The sequence below is a fragment of the Elaeis guineensis genome, chromosome 2 (assembly GCF_000442705.2).
Source record: "Elaeis guineensis isolate ETL-2024a chromosome 2, EG11, whole genome shotgun sequence".
Classification (NCBI taxonomy): domain Eukaryota; kingdom Viridiplantae; phylum Streptophyta; class Magnoliopsida; order Arecales; family Arecaceae; genus Elaeis; species Elaeis guineensis.
The window spans coordinates 119666149-119684474 of NC_025994.2; the positions used below are offsets into that span (position 1 = coordinate 119666149).

At 36.7% G+C, this 18326-nt stretch overlaps 1 protein-coding gene across 1 annotated transcript; it reads left to right on the forward strand.

The window, feature by feature from the left end:
- Positions 1-3828: 3828 nt before the first annotated feature.
- On the forward strand, positions 3829-9861 carry LOC105039465 (RNA polymerase sigma factor sigE, chloroplastic/mitochondrial). Its single transcript, XM_010915625.4, has 5 exons — positions 3829-4605; positions 4996-5142; positions 6804-7040; positions 7244-7507; positions 9373-9861. Exons 1-5 carry the CDS (start codon positions 3952-3954, stop codon positions 9565-9567), a joined length of 1497 nt encoding a protein of 498 aa, XP_010913927.1. The 5' UTR covers positions 3829-3951; the 3' UTR covers positions 9568-9861.
- The last annotated feature ends 8465 nt before the right edge of the window (positions 9862-18326 follow it).

An 18326-nucleotide genomic window follows, 5' to 3' on the forward strand; every position in this document is an offset into this window, starting at 1 on the left:
AGAAAACTCACCACCATTAAAACCCTCTTCTCATCTCTCTTCTCTATATCAAGAAAAGAGAATACTCAAGAGAAAATACAAGTGATCTCACCCACTCAATATAATAAAAGTTCTCTTTTACCAACCCACCTTAGCCCAACAAACTAAAGCATCAAGTAAGCCCAAACCCAACTAACCTATTACATGAGTTTTGAACCAAACTCAAAATAAATCCAATAAGTTAATTGGTGAATTTGATATCACCAAACCCAACAGTCTTCCACTTCCATTGCAAGAATTATATCATTGAGGACTTCATTGAAAAATGTTGTTTTCAAGCTAATAGATGACTGTTACTATCAAAGAAAAATGGTAACAGAGATGCGAAAAGCCATGGCATAGGCTTTGGAAGAGATTGCAAATTCTTTGCCATGCTGTGCAACTACGTGCCAGCTTGCTTAAATGCTACCTCTTATGCGCGCATGACCATCAGAAGTCAAGTTGTTTCTATACCATACTATAGCATACTATGTCGGGGTATGTCTTTCATACATGCACGACGCATCCATGCATCCTTACGTGTGTGTGTGTGTGTATATATACACACACACACACATATACATAATTTATAGACTACATTTTGATATCGTGACTTTAGAACCATCGGGGTGGTAGCCCGTATGGAATGGGCCCTAGTTTTCGATCAAGTGATTCAAGTTCGAGTCTCGATGGATGTCGGAGCTTCGATTAAATGCTAGACAAAAATGACCTACGGTGGCCTGGACACGGGTCTGGAAGCGATTTTTGGTCCACCGAGTGATGCAGTGGATGACGTACAATACTAGACAAAAATGATCTACAGTGATTTGCTCCTGATGGCCTGGACACGGGGTCTGGAAGCGATTTTTGGTCGATTTTTGGTCCACCGTGCGTTCAGTGATGCAGAGGATGATTTTTGGTCGATTTTTGGTCCATCGTGCGCTACTCATCTGACTTGAGGTCTCCTTTTAAGCATGGTGGAAAAGGGATACATGCTTTATTGTTCTCTACATCGAACATTTATTCTGTAGGATGTGGGTCCTTATGATTACGTCTACAGGGAGTTGCTATGCTGGTCGCCTCCCCTCATCCATTTTTCTTACAAAAAAAAAAAAAAAAGCACTATGACTTCAGATGTCATGGTTAGAGCTAATATGCTGTGTTCTTCTGAAACATGGTGGGCTTTTGAGTTGGATACTCGATGGTGTACCAGTGAACAGCCTTATCGGAAGGTGAACAGCCTTATCGGCATCAAGCTTTACAAATCTTGGAGCCGAACAAAAGTTTACAATAGGTTCTGCCATGGAATTGAATGCATGGCTTATATGTGCTTACAGAATTTTTTTGTGCACCACCCGTGGCATAGAAAATCTAATTTGGAGCACACCACTTTATTTTATTGAACTATATGATCATTATTTTTCAATACATATTTAATATTCATAATTTTATTTTTTTATTTAAAATTTTAAATGATAAAAATATCTTTCTTAAAAATTATGATTTTTTTTAAAAAAAATTATAACATCCTTTACAAAAATTATGATACCTCTTTCTTTCCAAAAAAATTATGACGTCCCTTCACAAAATTATGACACCCTTCATAAAAATTATAACACATCTTCATAAAAATTATATCATAATTTTTGTGAAGAGACATCATAATTTTTAAGAAGAGGTATCATAATTTTTAAAAAAGATATTTCATCATTCAAAATTTTAAATAAAAAAAATAAAATTATGAACATTAAATATGTATCGAAAAGTTGTGGCTACACGGTCTAATAGAACAAAATGATATACTCTATGTCAGATTTTCAACAGTGATTGTGGATCGTGATGCGTATCAAAATAAGCCCACGAGAATGTTTCTTGCATAAAGAATTTCTCATGAAATTTTGTGGCTAAGCCCATTTACTAAGGTCATGGAAACGGTGGGGCATTAAAATCTGGGCTTTGGCCCAGTATTTAACATGAACGACGGAAGGAAACCGCCTCAATCTACGGTAAGCACAGCCTGCGCCAAGCTACAACCGTATTTGCTAGGGAAAATACAAGATTTGGAATAACAGCAAGCCTCTCCATGTTACACACACTAGAGTCCAGCAAATGGGATGTATGGGCAAGCATTAATCAGGATATTTTGAGGCCAAAATGTAGATCGTAATGTACAAGACATTTTTCTTGGTGCGGATTGGGGAGAGATACCACAGTAATGTTGCTCCATTATGGTGTAGGTTCATAAATTTGAAACATTGATATAGTCTCTCTGCATGCAGATAAGGCTGTGTACATTTAAGTCTCTTTGGATCCTGCATTAGTGGGAGACTGGGATATCCTTTTGGAGAGATTTTTGGAAGTTAGGTATATTTCAAAGTAGAGCATCCAAGCCTTTTCTAAAATATATAACAGAGATGACAATTGTTAATAGGTCAATATTTGCATACTATTTTATTATAATGGTTGCATTATGATTGAAAGCAGCATCTGTTGTTCACCACTTTGACTAGTTAATTTTTTTTGAATTCAAATTCCTATTAGACAAAATATATTTTTCTGCTTGATATAAAAAATGATGTAAATCAATATCAAAGAGTCTTGATTGTAGTAGCAAATAATGACTCATATAAATCTAGTATATAACAAAATTGAATTACTAATGGACTTGTTTTAATTGCAGCAGAAGAAAAGTGGATTTTCAAAGACATGATACCCTTGAACAAGGAAAACTACAAACCCGTTGATCTTATTTCTCATTGAGCAATGGAAAACAGTTACAAAATCATAATAGTTAGGATCCTAATGGCTGCTGGAATGACAGATCTGTGTCCCCAATGCAATGAATAGTTAGCTGCAATCAAAATGAATTGCAACCTACATTGGACTTGAACATTGATCCCTTGTGCTCATAATCAACTCTTCAATATTTTTTAATTTGCTTAGCATTGAGTGAGAATCCAACGGAAGAAAAGGCGGCAACTCTGATCAGTCAAGCGCCCGATGTTAATCAAAGCATTTTGCATTGAAACATTCGAGAAACTCATATTTGTCATGGTTTTGTATACCACATGAAAGTAATGTAATACATTTAGATTTTTGTTTAGTTTGTTGATCTCTACAAAATTATTTGGAGATCAGTCATATTTAGTTATTTATAAAAAAAATAAATAGAATAATTGATTGAATGGTCTCTTATGTGGCTAACTATTGAGCCTTAATTATGTGGAACTCAATTCAGCAGATTCTGTTCTAGTTACGGTCGTGCCAATATCATGGGATGTATTTACTCCAGAATCTTCGAAATTTGTGCCTTTTTTATTGGGAAAAAAAAAAAATGGAGGGGCAGTTTGTGAAAGTGATAACCCCAACTTGGTCGCTCCACCAGCTCTCCTTTGCCCACGCGTATTTTTGACGGTCCCGGTCCGCGGGATTATATCCAGAAACCGGCGAACCAAGAAAAAAAAATTTTCCAGCACCCCGCACCAATTTAATAACTGGCATCAGAACCGGCAACGTGGGGACGCCCTTTACCCCCCAACTCACCCTCCCGGGCCCACCAGATAGATACCGGAAATATCACGGGACTTATCAGAGTCATCCACGTGTTACCAATGCCATCCACGGATCCTCCCTTGGACCCAAATATATCTCCTCCCCACGTCACCCCATGAACCCCATCCCACCATCCTTTTCCCAACGCAAACAAATCTCTACCGTCGGATCCTATGAAGCCACGAGCGAGAGCTTGTGGCAGCCGTTACCCCTGCTTGCGTATATAACCCGGCATCACCACCCAATTACTTTATTAAAAAAAAAAAATCTCTCGAATAAACAACGGCCTTCTCTTCTTCCAGTTCTTGCACAGCGACAGAGAGAGCGAGCTCACTCTTCTAACTCTCAGCTCGTATCAAGAGTCGTGCACGGTTTCTTGGCATGGGAGTTGTCATCGTCCCCAGCTCGGCCTCCCAGACTCCGTTCGGCGCCGGTGCCCGCTTCTCCGCCCGCCGATCGCCGGCTTTTCGGCGGCCCTTTTTCTGCCTCGCCTTCAGAACCGATCGGGCTGCCAAGTGCTCAGCCGCGGCCGTGTCGTCGGAGGCCGTAAAGCCGCCTCAGAAGCCACCAAAGCGAGCTCAGGCCACCTCCGTCGACGCCGCCCCCACCGCTACACAGGACTTGGACTACAACGAGGTCGCCGCCGCGCTCGAGAACATCTACAAGCTCAGCCCGGCGGAGGTTTCCGATGTGGAGGAGACCGATCAGCGCGGAAGGCGGCGCCGTGGACGGTCGAGGAAAAGGGCAAAAGAGGGGGATGGGGAAGAGGGCAATGTGGTGAGGAATAGGAAGAGGAGGGTGAGGAGATTGAGTTTGGAGAAGAGGATAGCTTTGAGGAGGAGGAAGGATGAGGAGGTGGAGATGGTGGCCGCGCGGGATGAAAGGAGGGATCTTGATGAGGATGTGGGGAAGCTTTTGAGGGAGTACTCGGTATCGACAGATTTGGCGAGCTTGGATTGGAAAAAGATGAAGATTCCTCCCGTTCTTAGTTCTGCCGAGCATAATTGGCTGTTCGAGTTGATGCAGCCCATGAAAGTGAGCATTTTGATTCAATTTCTTTGATCTTTGGTTTGTTTTTGTTGATAACTCTTCAATTAATTGTTAGCTATCATACCATGGGTGTCCTCGTATACGCTGGTCCCAAACTTTAGCATTGCCCCATCTTTTTGGGATTGGCTAAGTGGAAGGAATCAGAAAGGGACATCTTTATTTTTTACTTAAATTTGTCCTCGTACTTGCGTCCATCATGGGATCATAAGGTAGATATGCTATAATATTTCTTTGCAAGTTCTTAGAGTCGATCATCTTATATGGAGCTGTACCACTCCTAGAAATAAAATTCAATAGTGGATTTTTTTCTATATTGCTAGAGGAAGGGAAATTTGCATTCATTCATGTCATTTCCTTTGTTTTGTTAAACTTTAGGCAATCTTTGAGGTGAAACATAACTTGAACAAGGATCTGAATAGAGAGCCCACCGATGCCGAGCTGGCCGCTGCAGTCAATATGACCGTGCCTCAATTAAGAAGACATATAGAAGTTGGTCGAGCTGCAAGGAACAAGCTAATCAAGGTATCTACAATATAGAATATCTACATTGCAAAAGAACTAGATGGGTAATTCATATATCTATTCTATTGGATCTTAACCTGAGTGCAGGTTATGTATGCAGATAACTCTAGAATAATAATCTATGAATTCTATGCCTTATATTTATTTTTCACTGTGGAACTAATACTGCAGTTGGAAGATGAGTGCTAAAGGTTTTAATGACATGCTTTGACCAAAATATGAAGAGATAAGTGGCTGATGAGATATTATTAATATAAAGTTGTAAACTAATGCCTGAAATTTGTCTCTTCGCCTTCTATAATTTCTTAACCTCTTTTGGATCTTTGATAGGCAGAAGGAACCTGACATTCATAAATAGTACTATAATATGTGAAGATATTATTTTAAGGCATATAACCTGTTTACTGTAACATAGTTATACCACAGCTAGTATCATTGGATCTCCTAAAGCCATGCCTCTTGCTTTAACTCTCATCTTATGTTCTCATTGTATTTATAGACCTCATTCTAGTTTCCCTTGTTATGAACTTTTCTTAGCAGCATGAATTCAAAATACTTTAATGACTTCAGACCAATAGAACTTTTGCACTTTTGTCTTAAGATGTGGAGGTTGTAATGAACAATGTGGATTGTCAGTATGGATGAACCATGAGTTGTGACACGAGGCATAACTACGTGAACCATGCACTTGAAACACACTATGAGGGAAAAAGAAAAGGACTGGCAGCACTCCCACTGGGCCTTCTTTTTTTTTTTTTTCTTTTTTTCTCCTTTTTTTTTTTTTGGTTGGTTTGCTTTTGTTTTTCGGCAGCGGGATGGTGGTGGATTCAGACTAAAAGCAGGGGCATCACCAATCATTTCTTTCCTTTTCGTTCCCTTTTTAATAGAAATAAAATACCACAGATCATTTAAAAAAGATGTGAAAATCACCTAGGTCGAGCAATTGGGTAACAACTCCCAAGTTTTGAACCTGGAACCTACTCTAAATGGAGGAGCAATGCCACTGCTGGGCTACAACCCAGTTTGAAGCCATTGTTGCAGTTTCTGGAGGAGTGAACTTCTAGAAGGGTGGAAAAACTTGAAATTCATTACTTTTACATATGAATGATGTTTCATGGATTTTATTGAAGCGAGGATCAGAACATGCTGATTTAGGAACCTTGTTATCTCTGTTGTACAAAACAAATATTCAAGTACCAGTGTGTATTGGTACCATGCTGTACCTGTGAAGTACCAGTGCCAGTATGTCCTGCAGTATATATAGTAGCATATGGACACATGGTACACACCTTGCTTTTATTGTGCCAAAACCAACATGCGTATCATGTGTCTGCATGGTGTGATACCATACTTGTCCATACCATATGGTAAGGTACCCATATTTTTTCCACACTTGGCATGAAATTTTTCAGGTCTTGCAGAAAACTGTATGGTTGCATGGTGCACTATTTCTTTCTTAATATGGTGGCGGTTACAATTTTTATCTCTATGCAAAATTTTTTAACTTGAAGAAGCTACCTCTTGACTAACCTTTTTAGGATTCTAAATGTGCCAAGTTAACTGAAAATATAGTTCATTAGAGTTCTTGATGTTGGTGCTTCAATAGCTCCACAAGTATTGAAGACACTTTAATTGACAAGATGCCTTAAAATTCGCTGCAGCACAATCTTCGGCTAGTTTTATTTGTAATCAACAAGTATTATCCGGAGATTGCAAGTGGTCAGAAGTTCCAAGACCTCTGCCAAGCTGGGGTGAAGGGTCTCATTACAGCCATTGATCGATTTGAAGCAAAGCGCGGTTTCCGTTTATCCACATATGGTCTATTTTGGATCCGGCATTCTATAATACGTTCGATGACCATTTCAAGCTTTACACGAGTTCCCTTTGGGATTGAATCGGTATGATAAACTTTTGATTTCTTGCAGCATTTTTAAAATTGGCTCCTCCTTGCTTCCTATGTATCAGCATCAAAGTTTATGGTTACTGTATTTTCAAAAACATTTTTCTTGATGTTTTCAGAATCTTGATGAATCACATGTACTTTAGCCATGCTAAAATATTGTGAACTTTTGTTGATAACATCTACTAACTGACAATGCAGGTCAGACAAGAGATCCAGAAAGCCAAATTAGAGTTGCAGTTTGAGCTTGGGAGAGTGCCAAAAGATGAAGAGATCATTGACAGAGTAAAAATTTCACCGGAGAGATATTATGATGTCATGAAGGCCGCAAAACCAATCTTTTCCCTTCATGCAAGGCATGCTGTAACACAAGAAGAATTTATTAATGGGATCACAGATATTGATGGCGTGGGAGGTGATAAACGTAGACAACGTGCACTTCTACGACTTGCTCTAGATGATGTGGTAAATGCCTACTCTAGCAGCCTTTTCAAAACTACAGGATACAAATAAGCTAACCATTTTTAAAAATTCCAAGGGTCAGAACCCGTTGTGACTGCTTGATATAGTTTGACTAGACTTGTACAATCTGTTTATATTCCATTGTTAACGGTAAGTAATATGTTTCTATAAAGAAAGGAAAAATTAGAAGCAGGATTGATTCCTATAGTTCTGTAATCTCAAAGTTCTCTGTATGAGTAATGCTATGGGGACCAAGCATGGTACCAAAAACAAATGCTTCGTAACTCAGGCACCACATGAGTAAAAGAGATTGGTGCTGCTCAGGATGTCAGCAACTCAGCATCATATACAGTGGCTCTCTGGGAGTTCCCTCCTGACACGTGGTCCTGAAGCTTTTTCTTGGTACCAGATGTGGGCCCCAAAGCATTTTCCTTTCTATTCAGGAGGATAGACCCATGTTTGATTTTCTTACGCAGTATAGCAAACTACTGTGCAATCCTTTTCTTAAAGTCATTTTTAGATAGTGATGTCATCAAAAACTTCTCTTGGTCCATATAATTCTGATAGATTTTTCGCTGGGCTTTTCTTACGTACTATAGCAAACTATTGTACTATCCTTTTCTCAAAGCCATTTTTTGAATAGTGATGTCATCGCGAACTTCTCTTGATTCGTATGATTCTTGTAGATTGTTAGTTTGGATCTTTTTCTTGAGGAAATTCTAAATGAATTAAGATGGAATGACGTGCATGATGATATATTGTGAGCTTGTCTACCATTCAGTGACTTATTCAGATGTTAGATGCATCCTGTAAGCTGTGAAGCTAGTTAAGCAAACTTCCTATAGAAAGATGCATCATTTAAGAGTGTAAAACTTGGAGAGATGGCATTTGCACTGGTTGAAATTGAAGTCATAAGACTTATGTCTTTCAGAGTGATGCATAGGTTCTCTTTTATCATCGTATTACATGGAAAAAAAGAAAAAGAGGGAAATTCATAGCTTCTCTTCTTAACATTTCCTTTTCCTTTCCAAATTGCATGCATCCCTTCTTTTGTTATAAGAACTTTTAGATGGCCACATAAGAAGTTGTAGATGTTTTCTTGTAAGACGGATAAATTATTTATCAAAATTTTTTGATCTTAGAGGGTAAATGCTGGAGTTACTCAAACCAGCTTCAATTTTCTTTAGTGTGTATATTGTTATTCTTCAATTTCTCTCTGCAGTTTTTCCTAAAAAAAAATTATCTGCAGTTAAAAAAAGAAATGGCACTTACAGCATTATAAGTTGGCCATATAAACCGTAGTGGAATCAGAGATAGAATTTCATAATCTCCTGAACTAGAAGCATCTTGAATGTTACATGTTCTGCTGCTGCTGCTGCTTCTTAATTGCATGAATTCGAGTGAACTAAAATTTTTTACATGACAGAGTTCTAAAGTGTAATTGTGTTTTTTTTTTTTTGGTGTTTAGCAGACAGAACTTATGATAATTACTGCATTCAGTTATTTTACTTAAAAATATTTCCATCTGCACCACCACGTATACTGTACAGTATCCCAAGTTCAAGCACTTCTCGAAATACCTCAAAAAGGAATTTTGACTGTTGGGGTCCATCCTTTTCCCTGATTATAGATGTTTACATCGAACTGGTAAATCACACAAATCCTTTTGAAATTGTCGGTGCTCTTTATTACTCCCCATCAACCCACTCAAACAAGCATTATGTTCATGTTTTCTTGCATAGATTTAAATTGCAGTTCTTCTTCTTCTTCTTCTTCTTCTACTCTTTTTGATGATAGATTTAAAATTTAAAGTTAAATTTACTTGTTAAATTTTAGTGGTCCATTATAACGAACTGTTCTTTCTGCAGCTAGATTCACTGAAGCCGAAGGAGAGCTTGGTGATTAGACAGAGATATGGGCTTGATGGCAAAGGTGATAGGACATTGGGAGAGATTGCAGGAAACCTCAGTATTTCGAGGGAGATGGTCCGAAAGCATGAATTGAAGGCGTTTATGAAGCTCAAACATCCAGCTCGAGTTGACTATCTTCGCAGATATGTCTGACATGCCATCATTCTGTGCCTAGTGTATCTAAAACAGAGCAGCTGTTGTACTTTGAGCAACCTCCTCCTCATCATCAATATACATTCTCATTATACATGAATATCTGTATCATAGCCACAGTAACATATACAATGGATATCGATCGCATACAATGCCATTCTTCTGAGGTGGACTGCACTGGTGGTCCTCAAGTGTAACTTTGTAAAACTGCAGATGCAAAAAAAAGTGAAAAAGAAAAAGAATGTGAATGCATGAAGGGTCGGCATGTTTATTAATTTCATAATTTTGTGACAATATTATGTTTCTCCGCATTTGTAATGTTTGTTCCATCCATTATTGTTGTAGCAAGCATAGTGATTTTCAAAATCCCACATCGGTTGGGACTAAAACAGGGAGAGCCTGGTGTTCCTATAAATCGGCTCTTCTGATTCTTGTTTATAACCACCATAATAAATCAAGCCTTAGTTAACTAAGAGGGTGTAATTGAGGACTTGGAGAGTTGTAAGGAAAAGAGAGTTTACAATTTTGTCCATTTAAAAATTATAGTAATTTTATTTTAGTAAAGATATCTCTTTCGGGATCATGGATGTAGATCTATTTAAGAGATTGAACCACGTAAAAATTTTTATGTTATTTTTTCTTTTTTTTATTCTCTTTGTTATTTGTGTAAGTGCTTCCGCTCGGTTGCAACAAGTGGTATCAGAGTGAGATTCTAGCTTGAGAGAGAAAAAAGAGAGGAGCAGGAGATGCCACATCAACAGTTCAGGTGGAAGACCAGTCAGTGCCACGTCAGTAGGTTCTGATGTCATGTCAGCATTTTCTTTTGGAAAGAAGTTGGTTCTGATTAATTTTGACGTACTGCTTTCCTTTTTTAGGTCGGTTTTCTCAAATTTGGTTTATTTTGTGGTACTAATTGTTGGTTATTTGAGTAGAGGTGTTTAATTGGAGATTTATTAGATACCATAATTATATTGAAGAATGAGATTTCATTGTTTGATAGAATGACTGATTTTACTTTGTGACAATGCATAGTTCAAGATTATTTGGTGCAACAAGATCTTGATTCTGTATTGCAAGATGAAAAGTCGAATGAGATGAAAGATTTAGATTGGAGTACAATCCAAAAGAAGATAGTTAGTACGATTCGGATGGCACTGGCCCTATAAATTAAAATCATGGTGTTGAAGAAGACATCACTAAAGAAGTTATGGGACATGTTGGAGAGGAAGTATGCCTCGAAGACGTTAACTAACCGTTTGATGATGAAGATGGATCTGTACTCACTGAACATGGAAGAAAGAGGTAATGTTATTGACTATTCAAATAAATTGAATGAGTTAGTATCTCAACTATTGAATGCATGAGAGTCGATTAAGGAAGAAGAGTAAGCATTGCTCTTGTTGGCTTCACTACTCAGATCATACAGATCACTGGTGCAGTCAATGTTAGCAGAGAAAAGCACACTACAGCTAAATGAGGTGATGAAGATTTTGAAAGAGAATCATCGGATGATGGGAGATGAAAATTATCCCGGAGAGACTCAAGTACTAGCTACGGAGAGTTCTAATAAAGGGAGGAAAAAAAGAGGTGACCAACGTGGTGGAAGATCGAGATCTTGATCGAAAGGCTTTAGCACTGTTGAGTGCTATTACTGTGGAGAGTTTGGTCACATTCAGGTTCGCTGCCCAAAGTTCAGAGAAGACTTAAAAAGTCTAAAAAACTTGAAGGATAAGTCAAAGGGTGATTCTTCCATAAATATGGTCAATACTGATAATAAACTTTATCTCTCAAATATAGCTGCTATTGAGAGTAATTCTAGCTGGATGATGGATTCTGCTACTGATATCCATGTATCCACTAACCAAGACTTGTTTGACACTTCAGACACTGAGGGAGATTTTGGCTACGTCAATGTAAAAAACAATCTGAAGCAAAAGATTGAAGATATTTGAAAAGTTCGCCTGAAGCTCCATAATGATAAAGTCAAAATAATTCCTGATGTAAGGTATGTGCTTACTGGTAGAGCTAATATTATTTCATTGGTTGAGTTTGCTTCACATGGATACAAGTATGTTGGCATTGAAAATTGGTGTAGAGTGTATAAGGGTCAAAACTTAGTTATGCAAGAAACGAAGAAAGTGAAGAACATCTACTACTTAGATGGATATGCCTTGCCGGCGAAGATGGAAAGCAGCAGAAGGACCGACACTCCGAAAATTGAAAAGAGAGTTCAATTCTTTGACAAAATAAAGATATGTGGGACTTTTGAAAAATGGAGGAACTGTTGTGGCAAGCATAATGGTTTTCAAAGTCTCACATCGGTTGGGACTAAAACAGAGGAAACCTGGTGCTCCTATAAATAGACCCTCCTGATTCTTGTTTATAACCACCACAACAAGTCAAACCTTGGGTTAACTAAAAAGATATAATCAGGATCTTGAGGAGTTGTGAAGAAGAGAGGGTTTACAATTTTGTCCGTTCAAAAATTATAGCAGTTTTATTTTAGTGAAGATATCTCTTTTGGGATCGTGAATACAGGTCTATTTGAGGGACCAAACCACGTAAAAATTATTCTATTATTTTTTTTTTATTTTTTTTATTATTTATGTGAGTGCTTTCGTTGCCGGTCTAAATAATTATCTCATGAGGCTATTCTTTTTTTATTCATGTAATATATTCCTCTCGAGTCTAAAGCATTTTAATTTCCATTATGCCAATCAGTACAAAGAAATGCTATGGATTTGAATGAAAAAAGTGAAATTATCTATTGCTTTTCTATACTGGAACATCAGCTTTTTTGTTAGGTTTCTTTTCATTTGATATGAATATAACTTCTACCTCCAAAAACCTGGTAGACTTGTCTTATGCTAGTCGGGGATGCGTTAAATATGTTAATTAAAACAAAAAGCTAGACCCCAAGGCCAGCCCAATGGTCAGCATGGGGCAAGATTAACCAAAGCCCCATTCTGGTCTGTTAAAATGGTTGGGAAGGATTTATTCTTTGGATTCCTGGACTTCTCGTCCTGCTGCAGGCAAAGCCACAGTTCTATGAAACACCCAGAGATTCTTATGCCAGTGATTGCTTGGAAACAGTGGGTTTTTAATTTGTCGAATACGACAGATGACCATCAAATAATGTATGCCGTGTGTGTGTGTTACGATGCATGCGTGGACCGACTTATTTAATGATCTTCCATCTCCTGATGGCGACCCCCAAATAAAGGATTTATTCTCCATGCAAGCTTTTAATTTGGGTATAGTTTGTATTTAAATTAGGTCCAATTTAAATTAGGACTCATTTGGTTGATGAAAAGTGGAGGAGAAAGTGATATTTTCTGAAAAATGGACGAGGGCTTCTTGTTTAATTGGAGTTTTAAGAGGAAAGTGTAAAAAAAAAAATTTTCATAGGAGTCACTTTGCACGTTTCATAAAAAGTGAAAATCCATAGGAGATGGATTTTGGCACAGACTGTTACATAAACCACACGGACTTTAACATATTATTTGGATTGGAGGTATACGGGGGTTCATAAGGGAAAGAGAAAGGAGGGTTTTTTAATTTGTCGAATACGACGGATGACCATCAAATAATGTATGCCGTGTGTGTTACGATGCATGCTTGTGGACCGACTTATTTAATGATCTTCCATCTCCTGACGGCGACCCCCATAAAAGATTTATTCTCCATGCAAGCTTTTAATTTGGGTATAGTTTGTATTTAAATTAGGCTCAATTTAAATTAGAACGCATTTGGTTGATGAAAAGTGGAGGAGAAAGTGACATTTTCTGAAAAATGGATGGAAGCTTCTTGTTTGATTGGAGTTTTAAGAGGAGAGAGTAAAAAAAAAATTTCCATAGGAGTCACTTTGCACGTTTCATGGAAAGTGAAAATTCATAGAAGATGGATTTTGGCACAGGCTGTTACATAAATCACATGGACTCTTAACATATTATTTGGATTGGAGGTATACGGGGTTCATAAGAGAAAGAGTAAGGAGGGTAAAGAAAGGAGGGTTTTTTAATATGTCTTACATGCCATCATTCTGTGCCTAGTGTATCTAAAACAGAGCAGCTGTTGTACTTTGAACAACCTCTTCCTCATCATCAATATACATTCTCATTATACATGAATATCTGTATCATAGCCACAGTAACATATACAATGGATATCGATCGCATACAATGCCATTCATCTGAGGTAGACTGCACTGGTGGTCCTCAAGTGTAACTTTGTAAAACTGCAGATGCAAAAAAAAGTGAAAAAGAAAAAGAATGTGAATGCATGAAGGGTCGGCATGTTTATTAATTTCATAATTTTGTGACAATATTATGTTTCTCCACATTTGTAATGTTTGTTCCATCCATTATTGTTGTAGTAAGCATAGTGATTTTCAAAATCTCACATCGGTTGTGACTAAAACAGGGAGAGCCTGGTGTTCCTATAAATGGGCTCTTCTGATTCTTGTTTATAACCACCATAATAAATCAAGCCTTGAGTTAACTAAGAGGGTGTAATCGAGGATTTGGAGAGTTGTAAGAAAGAGAGAGTTTACAATTTTGTCCGTTTAAAAATTATAGTAGTTCTATTTTAGTAAAGATATCTCTTTCGGAATCATGGATATAGGTCTATTTAAGAGACTGAATCACGTAAAAATTTTTATGTTATTTTTTTTTCTTTTTATTCTCTTTGTTATTTGTATAAGTGCTTCCGCTGTCGGTTGTAACAAGTGGTATCAGAGTGAGGTTCCGGACTAAGAGAGAAAAGAGAGAGGAGCAGGAGATGCCACATCAACAGTTTGGTGGAAGACCAGTCAGTGCCACGTCAACAGATTCCAATGCCACGTCAGTATTTTTTTTTGGGAAGAAGTTGGTTCCGATTAATTTTGACATACTGGTTTCATTTTTTAGGTCGGTTTTCTCAAATTTGGCTTATTTTGTGGTACAATTATTAGTTATTTGAGTAGAAGTGTTTAATTGGAGATTTATTAAACACCATAATTATATTAAAGAATGAGATTTCATTGTTTGATAGAATGACTGATTTTACTTTATGACAATGCATAATTCAAGATTATTTGGTGCAGTAAGATCTTGATTCTGCATTGCAAGATGAAAAGCCGAATGAGATGAAAGACTCAGATTGGAGTACAATCCAAAAGAAGGTAGTTAGTACGATTCGGATGGCACTGATCCTATAAATTAAAATTATGGTGTTAAAGGAGACATCACTAAAGAAGTTATGGGACATGTTGGAGAGGAAGTATGCCTCGAAGACGTTAACTAACCATTTGATGATGAAGATGGATCTATACTCACTGAACATGAAAGAAGGAGATAATGTTATTGACTATTCAAATAAATTGAATGAGTTAGTATCTCAACTATTGAATGCACGAGAGTCGATTAAGGAAGAAGAGCAAGCATTGCTCTTGTTAGCTTCACTACCCAGATCCTACAAACCACTGGTGCAGTCAATATTAGCAGAGAAAAGCACACTGCAGTTAAATGAGATGATGAAGATTTTGAAAGAGAATCATCGGATGATGGGAGATGAAGATTACCCCGGAGAGACTCGAGTACTAGCAACGGAGAGTTCTAATAGAGGGAGGAAAAAAAGAGGTGACCGACATGGTGGAAGATCGAGATCTTGATTGAAAGGCTTTAGCACTGTTGAGTGCTATTACCGTGGAGAGTTTGATCACATTCAGGTTCGCTGCCCAAAGTTCAGAAAAGACTTAAAAAGTCTGAAAAAATTGAAGGATAAGTCAAAGGGTGATTCTTCCATAAATGTGGTCAATATTGATGATAAACTTTATCTCTCAAATATAGCTGCTATTGAGAGTAATTCTAGCTGGGTGATGAATTCTACTACTGATATCCATGTATGCACTAACCAAGACTTATTTGACACTTCAGACATTGAGGGAGATTTTGGCTACGTCAATGTAAAAAACAATCTGAAGCAAAAGATTGAAGGTATTTGAAAAGTTTGCCTAAAGCTCCACAATGATAAAGTCAAAATAATTCCTGATGTAAGGTATGTGCCTATTGGTGGAGCTAATATTATTTCATTGAATGAGTTTGCTTCACATAAATACAAGTATGTTGGCATTAAAAATTGGTGTTGAGTGTATAAGGGTGGAAACTTAATTATGCAAGGAATGAAGAAAGTGAAGAACATCTACTACTTAGATGGACATGTCTTGTCAATGAAGATGGAAAGCAGCAGAAGGACCGACACTCCGAAGATTGAAAAGAGAGTTCGATTCTCTGACAAAATAAAGATATGTGGGACTTTTGAAAAATAGAAGAATTGTTGTGGCAAGCATAATGGTTTTCAAAGTCTCACATCGGTTGGGACTAAAACAGAGGAAACCTGGTGCTCTTATAAATAGGTCCTCCTGATTCTTATTTATAACCACCACAACAAGTCAAACCTTGGGTTAACTAAAAGGATATAATCAGGATCTTGGGGAGTTGTGAAGAAGAGAGGGTTTATAATTTTATCCGTTCAAAAATTATAGCAGTTTTATTTTAGTGAAGATATCTCTTTTGGGATCGTGAATGTAGGTCTATTTGAGGGATCGAACCACGTAAAAATTATTCTATTATTTTTTTTATTTTTTTATTATTTATGTGAGTGCTTTCGTTGCCGGTCTAAATAATTATCTCATGAGGCTATTCTTTTTTTATTCATGTAATATATTCCTCTCGAGTCTAAAGCATTTTAATTTCCATTATGCCAATCAGTACAAAGAAATGCTATGGATTTGAATGAAAAAAGTGAAATTATCTATTGCTTTTCTATGCTGGAACATCAGCTTTTTTGTTAGGTTTCTTTTCATTTGATATGAATATAACTTCTACCTCCAAAAACCTGGTAGACTTGTCTTATGCTAGTCGGGGTTGCGTTAAATATGTTAATTAAAACAAAAGGCTAGACCCCAAGGCCAGCCCAATGGTCAGCATGGGGCAAGATTAACCAAAGCCCCATGTTGGTCTGTTAAAATGGTTGGGAAGGATTTATTCTTTGGATTCCTGGACTTCTCGTCCTGCTGCAGGCAAAGCCACAGTTCTATGAAACGCCCAGAGATTCTTATGCCAGTGATTGCTCGGAAAAAATGGGTTTTTTAATTTGTCGAATACGACGGATGACCATCAAATAATGTATGCCGTATGTTTTACGATGCATGCTTGTGGACCGACTTATCTCCTGATGGCGACCCCCATAAAGGATTTATTATCTATACAAGCTTTTAATTTGGGTATAGCTTGTATTTAAATTAGGTCCAATTTAAATTAGGACTCATTTTGTTGATGAAAAGTGGAGGAGAAAGTGACATTTTTTGAAAAATAGATGGGAGCTTTCTGTTTGATTGGAGTTTTAAGAGAAGAGAGTAAAAAAAAAAAAATTTATAGGAGTCACTTTGCACGTTTCATGAAAAGTGAAAATCCATAGAAGATGAGTTTTGGCACAGGTTGTTACATAAATCATACAGACTCTAACATATTATTTGGATTAGAGGTATACGGGGGTTCATAAGGGAAAGAGAAAGGAGGGTAAAGAAAAGAGGGTTTTTTAATTTGTCGAATACGACGGATGACCATCAAATAATATATGCCGTGTGTGTTACGGTGCATGCTTGTGGACCAACTTATTTAATGATCTTCCATCTCCTGATGGCGACCCCCATAAAGGATTTATTCTCCGTACAAGCTTTTAATTTGGGTATAGTTTGTATTTACATTAGGTCCAATTTAAATTAGGACTCATTTGGTTGATGAAAAGTGGAGGAGAAAGTGATATTTTTTAAAAAATGGACAGAGGCTTCTTATTTGATTGGAGTTTTAAAAAGAGAGAGTAAAAAAAAAAAATTTTATGAGAGCCACTTTGCACGTTTCATAAAAAATAAAAATTCATGAGAGATGGGTTTTGGCACAGGCTGTTACATAAATCACACGGACTCTAACATATTATTTGGACTAGAGGTACATGGGGGTTCATAAGAAAAAAAAAAAAAGAGGATAAAGAATAAACTCTTGTTTGATAAAATTTTTTGAGAGGTAAAGGAGAATAGAGAAGGGTTCTCTCAACCCCTCCATACTCCCCATTTACTCAATTTTCTGTACTCCGATATGGGGTGTAACAGAGGAGAAAGTTAACGCTTAATTTTTATTTTTAATAAAATTTTAAAATTACAATTAGATTATTATATTTTTTATCTTTTCAACTGCCTTTTTGCTCTTCGCACAACTCAGAAATTCATCATATCAGAAAGTTGAGCCGTGAATCAAAAAAAAAAGAACGAGCATTTGTTAAATGGAACGGACATTTCAAAAAGCTAAAATCATTCTCAAATAGATTCATATAAATATTAAAAAAAAAATCAAACAGAATAAATTTAAAAAATATATTTTTAAAAAAAATAAATATTTATCAAAATATCATAAATATTAAATAATATATCTATTAATAAAAAAATATATTTATCAAAATATATATAAAAATTTTCCTACTCTTTTTTTTTTTATCTTCTCTATTCAAATAAAAATAAAATATATATTTTTTTATTTTTTAAATAAAAATTTATTTATTATTATTATTATTATTTTTTATAAACTTTTGGGTATCTCCGATCCAAATCAAACATAAGATTATTGGTGAATGATCCGAGCTAGGTGAGCAGTCAGCAGCATCCTTCCTTGGCAAAACGACAATACCATTTTAATGATACGCAGTGACAATAAATGCAAACAGTT